At 43.9% G+C, this 11,314-nt stretch overlaps 5 protein-coding genes across 5 annotated transcripts; 3 read left to right on the top strand and 2 right to left on the bottom strand.

The window, feature by feature from the left end:
- SERLADRAFT_411061 (uncharacterized protein) lies at positions 1–825 on the top strand (the record flags this gene model as incomplete). The annotated part of the gene is made up of 3 exons (XM_007322750.1): positions 1–18; positions 242–355; positions 415–825. 3 exons carry the CDS (start codon positions 1–3, stop codon positions 823–825), a joined length of 543 nt encoding a protein of 180 aa, XP_007322812.1.
- Positions 826–2,510: 1,685 nt separating this feature from the next.
- SERLADRAFT_442220 (uncharacterized protein) lies at positions 2,511–3,584 on the bottom strand (the record flags this gene model as incomplete). The annotated part of the gene is made up of 1 exon (XM_007322749.1): positions 2,511–3,584. One exon carries the CDS (start codon positions 3,582–3,584, stop codon positions 2,511–2,513), a length of 1,074 nt encoding a protein of 357 aa, XP_007322811.1.
- A 424-nt stretch (positions 3,585–4,008) lies between these two features.
- On the bottom strand, positions 4,009–4,794 carry SERLADRAFT_411060 (uncharacterized protein; the record flags this gene model as incomplete). Its single annotated transcript, XM_007322748.1, has 5 exons — positions 4,009–4,111; positions 4,168–4,262; positions 4,443–4,504; positions 4,558–4,629; positions 4,686–4,794. 5 exons carry the CDS (start codon positions 4,792–4,794, stop codon positions 4,009–4,011), a joined length of 441 nt encoding a protein of 146 aa, XP_007322810.1.
- Positions 4,795–8,886: 4,092 nt separating this feature from the next.
- On the top strand, positions 8,887–9,337 carry SERLADRAFT_400079 (uncharacterized protein; the record flags this gene model as incomplete). The annotated part of the gene is made up of 1 exon (XM_007322747.1): positions 8,887–9,337. A coding segment is annotated over one exon (198 nt), but the record flags the coding sequence as incomplete, so codon positions are not given.
- A 359-nt stretch (positions 9,338–9,696) lies between these two features.
- On the top strand, positions 9,697–10,122 carry SERLADRAFT_400077 (uncharacterized protein; the record flags this gene model as incomplete). Its single annotated transcript, XM_007322746.1, has 2 exons — positions 9,697–9,803; positions 9,880–10,122. A coding segment is annotated over one exon (185 nt), but the record flags the coding sequence as incomplete, so codon positions are not given.
- Between the last annotated feature and the right edge of the window lie 1,192 nt (positions 10,123–11,314).

Genomic DNA, 11,314 nt, shown 5'->3' with positions numbered 1-11,314 from the left:
ATGCACACCATTCTTCAGGTAATTTCTCAATGACCTCAACTAGTAATTGTTTTGACCTTTTTTGCTCCCTAGTGAATGTAACAAAGTTTGATATGCGCAATATATGCTCTATTGTCAGAACTGAGAACATAGACATGATGTTTTGTTGTTGTAAAGAGTTTTGTTGCAGTCAACCTGTCATCTTTTCCAAATTGTTCAAAACTGATGACCTGTAGAACGTGACGTCTACATTATAGTCTAGACCAGTTCTCCTATGTGGATCATGTGGAGTTTGAGTCCAAACCAAGTCATCATTTCAACTGATGATGATGGCAACCGCTGGTTCTACAATTACAACATCATCCACACTAAAGAGGTAAAGTGCCTCCTAATTTATATTATTTAAATGAATACTTCAACACAGATTTTTTTCAGCTCTTCCTTCTTACCCTTGTCATTGTATTCGATGCTGTCTCTTATTGTAACAACACCCGCAGCCTCTCCACTTATGTTGCATCTGCAGTATTCTTGTCCTGCATGGGCTGGAAACAATTAGGCAACGGTCATGGGGTTATCACCAAGCAAACTGGCGATGAGTCTGCCATGATTATTATTGGGAAAGTCAAGGATTTCAAGTTATACTGTGGTCCCAATGGTAACTTTAGCAATTGGTCATATGGAACTCTAGCAGGTGCAAAGTTCCAATTCACCTTGGGTGTACCGGAGCAACCAGCCTTAGTCGATGATCTTAACAAGGGTTTTGACAATTTACTCAAAGTACAGTCATCTACAGCTGCCACTACGGACTGTCATTACTTCTTAGAGGAACAAGGGTGTATTAAATAAAACAGTCAAATTTAGTACACCTATTTTTGAAAAAATTGTGACGCTTTTCCTACTCATTTATCATGTATCCTATCTCAATGAACTTCTACAGCAGCTGTTATCTCAATCAGAGGATTCTGATGTTTCTGGTTAGTTGTTTTCCACTCACAATGTTTGCCCTATGCATTCATCACTAACTATTATGATTCAGAAAGAGTGAATTATGAGAGTGAAATAGAAACTTGGCCCGTGTTGGTGTGAGGCAACGATAAACTATAACAAAAACAAAACCTGTCTCCTTCTGCACTTGCAGGGAGTAAGAGGTTCGATGAGCTTGAGGTCGACAGACGCTAGTTAATATAGCGAGTAGAGGACTTTGAGAGGTAAGCTTCAAAGGTTTTTGTTGAGGAGTAAAGCGGGTAAATTCAGTAATAGAAAACTAAGGAGCCATACATGAATAGGTAAGGCTTTATATAGTGAACTGTTCGTTCCTCAGATTGAAAGGAGAATATTTGAAAAGTGGTCTGAGAAATCAATTGGCCAATAAGAAAAAGAGAGAACAACTATTGTACGACTTTTAACTTGATTAATCAGCGGTGAGAAATTTGTACTAATAATAGAGGTTTGTTACATGTGTTCAGGAACCGTATCCTCATGATGAGGTACAATCCTGAACAAAGTGTTTATTAGTGTATCCAGGCTTTACTGGGGCTTGGAGCTGGTTGGAGGAATGCCTACTACCAGTCCCTACCCAGTGTGCTGGCTGGCTGGGAGCGATACCCAGTCTCTGATCTGTGATATAAAATGGTAGCAATGGTTAAGAAAGCCTGTGAGGGCTATGAGAAGTAAAATGGCAAATGATACCTCTAGCCCTAGAGCCAGAGGTGTAATAGGAAAAGTGTTCAAGAACCAAGATATAGCGAAGATAAGAAAATAATAAAATGGTCCTTACAGTCGGAGGAATACCAAGAGGACCTAATGGCCATCAAAACCCAATATATTGTTCTTGACGTTTATAATGGTTAACCCACCGCTTATTGTAACAACAATGCAGTGCCCTCTTTCTGCTATTGGACTTTATTTTATGGCTGTACAAACCTGTGACATTACTTATATAGCATTCATTGTTCTATCCCTTTCTTTTTCTTATTTTGACAATCTTATCCTATACTACCTATGCAGGATTTGTCAGCGTACATTCCTTCCTTCATGGTCTTTCTCATTCTTTTTGCACAACTATACTGTGCATAGCCTACCTTTCTTTTTACTATATAAACCCCTGTATTTTACCTTGTAAAACAACAAGAACTCAAATCCAGACTTCTTCTCTAATCTCAAGCTCACTACTCTGCTACTTGTGATCCAGTGTGGTCACAACACTTCCCGCTGCTACCACTGTTAACTGCTGTCATTGTCACTCATCACTTTTGAACGTCATTGTCATCCCTTTCAATTAGAGTCCTTCTGAGCACTACAGTCTGTGCATCAGGAGCCTGCTACCACTGGGAACCTCATTATCTTGTCATTCTCAAACCTACCTTGTGTTACAATTAGCAAGGTAGTGCTTGTCCAAACTTGCTACAAAGCCCCTATCTTCTTTATTCCAACTATCCCTCCTCCTCAAAACCCACACCCATACATCTCTGGGTTTGACTTTGAAGGATTGTTATACATAGCACCCACGAACAACCAGAGCACCCACTGTTCTAGGAGGCAAAGCCCATAAACAAGTTCCATGGAATCTGGGAGGATTGTATGTTAGTTTGTTTTTGTGTGGTTTTTCTAACTACAGTTCTCATCATCAACAGCGATACATCTCTCTGTGAGCCGGCTTTTCCCATCTCACTAATTGTCGTCAAGCCTGATAGAACGCTAGCTTCATCACCAGCTCCCTCATCCTCTTTACCTTCCCTATCTTGTTCTCCCTCTCTCCTTTCTCCTGCTACCATCTGGTTGTTGGCTCTATTGTGTTCAGACCACAAACATTCAACAGGTATGCATAATTTCTTTGACAGACTGTCTTTGCCTGCTCTGACATTGTCTGAACCCATAGCTTCTAGGTCTTGTGCCCTTCTATACGCCTGGGTGAAAGCGTAGCGCCAGCCAAGAATGCCTGCAGCGTCCAATAGCTTGTTAAATGAAGGTATGTTCTTTTGTCCCTTCTTTTCTTTGAAATGTCTGATGAAATCACTACAGTTAAAGTAGACTCTCCCAAAACAAACTGTAAGTCTTGCGCGGGAGAGTGCTGTGAAGACCTTCTTCTTGTCTGAGTCATAGATGGCATCATTTATGTAAAAGTATGCCTTGGCTGACAACATCCATCTGTTGGCCCGGTCAGGCATTCTATTGAAATCATCTATTTGTCTGAATTTGGTAGGTTTGGGTGTAGCAGTGTTGGACATGGTGCTTGTTGGTGGGATAGGAGATGTATTAGGTGCTGTGGGAAGTATCTGTGATGTGGGTGGTGGTATCGGTTGGCCTTCTGCAATGAATTCTTCAAAATCATTTTTGTTGTAGACGTCTGCTTCAGTTACTGGGGGATCGTGCTGGGTTCTGGGTATTAGCTGTGGGTGACTTCTTGCATAATACTGTAGCCAACATGTTCTGGCTTTGTAGAATGTGTCTGTTTGTTCTCTGGTGTGGAGTCTGGTGACGTTGGGTTGGGGAAAGGGGGGTGGTGCTGTTGTTCTTTCTTGTCTAGATGACACTGGGGGTGTTGCCATTTGGGTAGGCTCTGCTCTAGTCTGCGCCCTAGTGGTGGGCCTTCTTCCTTGTGACATTTTGTTGTCTTTTTCATCCCTTTACTAATAAGTGTGGGATGATGTGGAATACAATTGTTTTGTTATGCTTGGAGTGTACAAGCCTGCTAACAAGAGGGATTTCTGGCAATGAAGTGGTTTCTGATAAGCCCGTAGGTAACGGGTTTGAGACATATTCTGATAAAGAGGGCTTTACTGATGAAAACCAAGTTGCACTGTTGAAGCATACAATTATATTGGAGATGTTTACTACAATACAAGCATCTATATATACTGTCCTACTTTAGGGTAGGTGTTTGTGTTGAACAAACAATGACCAGTGAGAAACCATAACAGGTAACTAGTGTGGGAATAAGAATAAGTAGCAGTGCATAGCTACTCAGAGAAGAAAATAAAGTCCTTAAGAGACATAGTTCGTAACAGGAGGTGGAAAAATGGCAGTTTTTTATGGATTGCTCTTCACCGTGCAAGAATTAGCATGCAAACCTATTAGAGTGGGCCCCTTACTGGAAAAACCAGTCATTTTGATAGTGACAGTGTTAAATGCACTGGGAGATACACAGGTTAGTTGCAAGACAAAAGAGAACAAGAAACAAAAACTTACTGTAAGAGTAGGCTGCAGAAATGAACAACCTTGGCATCAAAGCTGTTTTGGTTCATTTCAGTAGCATCCAGGCAGCAAACCTCAAAGAACAAAACCTGGTGGACAAGATCCAATAATGCCAATGGTCAATATCTATATAGAGTCCAGAAAAATTGAAGCACATGTTGTGTCTTCATGGGGCACTGATTTCCACAAGGCGTACAATCAGATGGGATGGTTACAACAAAGGCTACCAGAAAATGTACCTCTCATAGCTGTAACAGCCACACTAATACCTGGTCAAGAAACCATAGCTGTGTGCAGTGCTCTTGGTCTGGCTGAGGGTCAGTACTACCACCTACAATAGTTTTGTGAGCATGTGAATATTCAAGTGGTTGTTGAGTCACTCACCCATAGCATTGGCAGCCAAGACTTCCCTGAAATCCCATTGGTTCTGAACCCAGGCAAAAAGGCGGTGGTATACTGCAATACAATTGAGTTAACATATTGTGTCACACAATTTTTATCTGGGCACTTACCAGAGGCTGAATGATCCATGACCATCCAACTTTGGTACTCAGTGACTTTCACAGCGTGCAACCACAAGACCCTACAATTATTTGAAGGCAACCCTGGTACTTGAGTCATTATTGCAACGGTAGCCTTTGGGATGGGAATTAATAGGAGAAATATCCAAAAGGTAGTAAATTATGGTTTACCTTCTTTGTTGAGCAGCTTGGTGCAGCAAAAAGGAAGGGCAGGGCAAAATCCAGATGATGATGCTGTCTGCATAACCTATGTAGAAGTGTCAGTTATCAGCAACATCACTGTGCACCAACAAGGAAAAATGTTGAAGCCACAATGAGTCAAATGTAAACAGACAGTCCAAACAACACCAGCAAGTGAGCCAAAAATGGCACCCAACTTGGTGCGCTTTTTCAGCAATCATGTAAATGGCAGCTGCCCGCAGGTCGCTATCCACAACACTTACCAGAATCCAGGTGATTAATCACTCACTGATTTCCTCACTGCAAGGCGTTCATCTCTGTGTAGCCCGTGTGAACTGTACCATCCACCTGTAGCTATGTATGGCCAACTGCCCACTGAACTCAAACTGCCCCAACCAGCTTCACTGCAGCTCCCAGAATCCACTCAAACAAAGGGCAAGTACAAAGTCTTCAGTCCTTCACTCCCTCTCCCACTCACCAAAAACACTGTCAAGCATGCCCAAAAGTTATTGATGGACTTCACTGCTCAGTGCTGGGCTCTCAAGACAGGCCCTTTGTATTGCTGGATTCCCTTCAGTGCCTTCTGGACTGAAGGTGTCCTCTCAGCTCTCATGCCCCATTTCCACCATGTTTGGTTGCCTACCTACCTTTGCAGTCTCATTGCTGACTGAAAATACCTTGAAAAAGATGGCAAGGCATTGTGGGGTTTTCTGGAGAGCCTCATTTGCCGCTACAATGCTCAAGTCCTCAAGAGCAAGGTCAACAGGCAGAAACAGGCAGCAGTAACAAGGGCTCAAACTAAGAAAAAAAAAAAAAGTACTTTCTATGAGTGGTTTGCCCAACTCAGTGCTAACTCAATCTAGCTAAGGAGGCACAGGCCTTGCAACCACAAGCCAAAGAAAACTTGTCATCTACACTTGCACCCACATCCATCCTATCACCATCATCCCATTGCAACTTCATTGCCACATCTGTAACGACCAAAAATTTGTTACTCTGGCGCACAACTCAGACAAAGCTATAAAGGTAGTGAGGGGAGTGATTACCCTTGGGATAGGACCAAGTTAGTTGTGGGTAAACAACAGGTTTGTTTGTACATATGTACTATATAGTTGATGAAGGCAGTGGCTAATGATGTCATAGGGAACAGCCCGTGTAACTAGCTCCACTGCGTGAGATACTTGTATTCTAAAAATAAAGAAACACAGTGCAGTGCAAGAAGGTGGAGTTTAAACAAAAGGGAAAGTGCTGCATGGCACAGTGTGTAAAAACTACAGAAGGAAGTTGAAGAGGAGAAATTTAAAGGTCCAAAAAATGTGTTATTGTAACAACATCTCTAGAGATGTACAATGCATGCCTAGAATTGCCCCCTCTCCCTCAGTAAGTATCTTTCATTTATTGGTGATGATGCACCCCTTTTTGTACCCTTGCAAGCCTATCTCTTCCCTCTCCACCCACTTCTGGCTCAAAAACACAAGCTCGAAGCTGCATCACCTGCTATAGCAGTCAAACAAACCTGGAGGGACTAAGTATTATGGGTGTTGTTACGATAACACATTTTTGGACCTTTAATTTTCATTCTCCTCTTTAGCCTTTTACTGTAGTTTTCACACTCCGTGCCATGCGGCACTTTTCCTTTTGTTCAAACTCCATTTTTTTGCGCCGCACTGCCTTTTTTCTTATTTTAGCTACAAGTCTCTCACGCAGTGGAGCTGGTCACACGGGCTAGGCCCTATGACATCATCAACCACTGCCTCTATCAACTGTACAGTACACATGTACAAACAAACCTGTAGTAGTATATATAGACCAATAGATCAAGGAGACTCCTCAGCGAGTCCTCCTGTTGTTTACTCACAACTAACTCGGTCCTATCCCAAGGGGTAACCACTCCCCATCATTGCTCTTTTGCTTGTCTGAGTTGTGCGCCAGAGTATACAAACTCTTGGTTGTAACATTAGGACTTGCTCTCTTTACTCTCTCACACGTTGTGCAAACCTGGACCCCAGGGTTAAGGGCAATATTATCATTGTTTGAGAAAATCCTGCATAGCAGATAGGTGCACTCCTAGCAATGGCCTTGTAGTGCTTTGGGAGAAGAAACAATATTTTTGATACATGGCCCCCAGCGTTAAGGGGAGTACTTAGCTCAGCAATCGGTGTGGAACCACTGTTGATTAGAATTTACATACAAAAACTTCACTTTCCCTTTCTTCTGACCAGGCCGGGCACTTGCCTCCGCCAGTTGGAGAAGGGTTGACAGCTTAACAAGCGGACCACCCCCTGACAACCGTTCGGACCAGGGTTTATTACATTTACATTTTTATATACTTTTCAAATACTATAGTGTGGGTAGTCGGAGATTGAGATCTGATACTCAGCTGGGAAGAGGTAGATCCGCAGATAGCAAGTGGGGACCCCCAGTTATATTTTTTTTACTTTACAAAGAGAACAAGTCGACATGTTGTTGCTGTTAGTTTTGGTGATTCTGCACCTTTGTGCTACCTATATATATTTTCATTCCTTTCTCTATCTATTCTTCTATCATTCACTATTGATTGTGTTCTCTATTATTTCGCCTTTGTGGCTGCTTTGTTTACCTTTGTTTACAAAACTTCGGACAGTATTGCAGAGTCCAATGCTTCCTATTCTCTAGTTACTCACATTGGACTCTAGGTACTGTATACCTGTCATACTCTCTAATAATAAAGTTACTCACATTGGACTCTACTTCCAGTCCCTGATTGCTCTCAGCAAGTGGCTAGACACTTCCTTCAAGCTTTGTTCTTAATAGGTTATGAGCCCTGTGCTCTAGCCATCTTCCTGACCTCATATCTCACCATCCAAGCGTCCTACTGCTTATCCATCGTAACCATTGTCTTCTGGGACTCTTATTATCTCATCAATCACCTCAGATTACTCTGATCTCATCTTGATCTCCAAAAACAACTCCTTGTTGCAAGTTACCCCCATTTCGGACGCTTTTTTGGTCTTATCTGCACCATATCTCGCCCAATCCTTATCTGATTGTCCTGTAACTTCTACTATGGTCTTCTACGGCCTAAATAACCCTAGGAGACCTATCAGAGCGGTTGGATTTGAGCTGGATCTTTCTGTGAGCCTTCATCATCATTTGACCACCTTTTGGCCCCCTATTCCATATCTCCACATCCTGTGCTCGGATCTTGGCCCTATTTGAGCCATCTACTACCCTATACTATTGCACTTTACACCCTCAATTTGGGGGCAATCCATCCACTCCATCATCCTCTGTGAAGTTCGCATTTTTGGCACTTTCACCCCTATTGGACTCCTATTGCATATCTCCACATCCTGTGCTTCACTTCTTGTGATATTTGGGCCATCTATTACTCTATAAAAATGTTCCCTATACCTCTGATTTGGTGGCAATCCATCCATCTTATCTGTCTCTGCATCAATTTCGACTTTTTGCCCTATTTTTCGCTTTTTGGCATATCTGGTGTGTGCATAAAGCTCCAATCTTCTCTACTCTGTCCATTATCAGATAGAACAAGCCTATAGACTGTGAAGCTCGCCTGCATTGCCTCAGTTTGCTGTTGCCTAGAGCCTCTCTCAGTCTGCGGTGTTTGGGGAGCTTAAGTCACTTTGTTGACTCATATACAAGCCCTATTAACCAACACTGTCTCGAGGCGATTTCTCTGTTAATATCAGTGTGGAATTGAAAGGGGAACACAGGCGTAACCCTGTAGCAGCACTAGGAAGCCTTAGCACCCTCCTGGATCGCTTTTGGACGCTTTTTGGACCCTATTTGGACCTATCCTTGCGCTTTCTGACCCTCTCCATATCCTCTCTCTACCGCCTCACCATCTTATCTGCTCGCCTCCTACTGTTGCCCATTGTCTTTGCCACTATTCCATCGCCTATAGCCATCTCCTACATCATTTATCATTGCTCTATTGTTTTATACAACACCCATCATGTCTGACTCTGATCCCAAGTTCCATCCCTTGTCTGGCACTAACTACCCCCAGTGGAGTGGTGAAATGCAAGCTTGGTTGATGACCAAGGGACTGTGGAGGCTCGTCTCTGGTGCTGAAAAGTGTCCTGGGACTGACGCTGAAGCAATAGAAAAATGGGAGTTGAGAGCTGAAAAGGCTGCTGGTGCATTATACCTCAATGTCACCAAAGAGCAGCGCATCCATCTTGATGGCATCATTGATGATCCTGTCAAGATCTGGGAGAAACTGGCAATTGTGCACATCTCTAAGAAGCCTGGGACGAGATTTAATGCCTATGACGACTTCTTCTCTATCAGAAAGAAGGAGGACGAGTCCCTGCAGTCTCTCATGACCAGAATTGACGAAGGCATGCATCAGATTCAAAATCTTCGTCCTACTGGCTTCTCATTGTCTGAATTGGACGATGAATTGACATGCATGGCCATGATTAGGGCGCTTCCTGATCAATATGCCCACTTCACTTCATCTCTACTATTTCTGGGCCGGAAGGTCTGGGTAATCTTGTGAAACTCTGTCGTGCTGGGGATAGAGCATTGCAATTATTGCTCTTGGACAAGACCCAGCTCAGGGATGCTTTCCTTGCTGAAGAGGTCAATCGCCGTCGTCGTGCTGAAGTTGATTCTGCCTTGCATTCTTCGTCTACCACTGCCAATAGCACCTGCACCCATCCTAACTGCCATCATTGCAACCAATCCACCACCTCTACTCGCGTTCAGTGTGATTTCTGTGGTTTACTTGGTCATACCCAAGACAAATGCCACAGATACATTGCTAGTCGCCAACAGGCAGTGGAGGGTGCTAAGAATCGCTACAAGCGTGGCAATAAGGCTCAGGCAGGCTCCAGCAACTCTCAGAATACCTCTCAGCAGCCCAAATCTTCGCCCAACAATGCCAATTCATCTACTGTGGTCACTGAATCAGCTGGGAATGCAAGTCTTCGTTCCATTCATCCCTCTGATCCTCATTGCCCTCTCCAACTTGATGCTGACATTGATTGGAATGCAGACACAGGCGCCACTTCTCATATGACACCTCATCGTCATTGGGTGCACCACTATACCCCATATCGTGTGCCAATCAAGCTGGCTGATCACACTGTTGTCTATTCAGCTGGTGTTGGTACTGTGGTGTTTAATCCTTTGATGAATGGCAAAGTGGCTAGGGCTGTGGAATTCTCTAGAGTGCTCCATGTACCAGATCTTCGAAATAATCTCCTCTCAGTCTTGTATTTAACTCGTCAAAGTGGTTTCAATGTCACCATTTCGTCTCATTCCATGTCCTTTATGCGTGACAACACTCTTTTGTTCACTGCAACTATCAATGACAACAATGCAGCATTCCTTGATGGATCTACTGCTGCTTGTGTTGAATTGGGACATTTTACTGCGACTATACCACTTGATTTGATGCTCTGGCATCGCAGATTGGCTCACCACCATCATGCTGATGTCAAGAGACTGATACAGAGAGATCTGGTCACTGGGCTTACACTGGAATCCAAGGCTGCTCCTGATCCTGTCTGTGAACTGTGCTTGTCTGGCAAGATGCATGCCAATCCATTCCCCTCATCTGATACTCGCTCTGCTCATCCTTTGGACCTCATCCATTCTGATGTACACCAAGTCTCTTCCCCCACATTCTCTGGTTATCGCTACTGGGTCACCTTCATTGACGATCACAGTCGATTCCGTGTTGTTGTGCCTCTCAAGGCCAAGTCAGATGTCTTTGATGCTTTCAAGAGATTCAAGGCTTATGCTGAGACTCAATTGGAGCGTAAAATCAAGGCTCTGCGCGATGACAAAGGGGGAGAGTACATGTCCAAGGAATTTGAGCAATTCACAGATGACCATGGGATTGTCAGACAGCATACCACCAGGAATCGTCCTCAGCAGAATGGTGTGGCAGAGCGAGCAAACAGACTTCTGACTGAGCGTATCACTGCCATGTTATCAGAGTCTGCATTGCCTAACAGCTTCTGGGGTGAATGTCTGTCCGCTTTGGTGCATGTCTGGAACAGGTGTCCCACTGATGCAGTGGCCCATGCCACTCCATTTGAGTTGTGGTATGGACGCAAGCCTGACATGTCTCACCTTCGCGTTTGGGGCTGCACTGCCTATGTGCATGTGCAAAAGGACAAAAGAGGCGTCTTTGGCTCTCATATGGAGAAATGTGTGTTCATTGGTTACCCTGAGGGATACAAGGGATGGAAATTCTACAATCCTACCACCAAGCACACTGTTATCTCTGAGAAAGCTGATTTTGATGAGCGCTACTTCCCTGGCTTGAAGAGGCCTTCTAACAATGTCCCGCCTCCACCTCCCACTCCACCTTCACTATCCATGCCATTGGGCCTGATTGAGGATGTCCCTGCACCAGGTCCAGGGGGAGATATGGGCCCACCAGCTGCGCTTCAGCAGCCTCAGCCATTGCCTGACAATGG

This window comes from Serpula lacrymans (genome assembly GCF_000218685.1).
Source record: "Serpula lacrymans var. lacrymans S7.9 unplaced genomic scaffold SERLAscaffold_13, whole genome shotgun sequence".
NCBI classification, from domain to species: domain Eukaryota; kingdom Fungi; phylum Basidiomycota; class Agaricomycetes; order Boletales; family Serpulaceae; genus Serpula; species Serpula lacrymans.
This window is presented reverse-complemented; position numbering and strand designations above follow the sequence as displayed.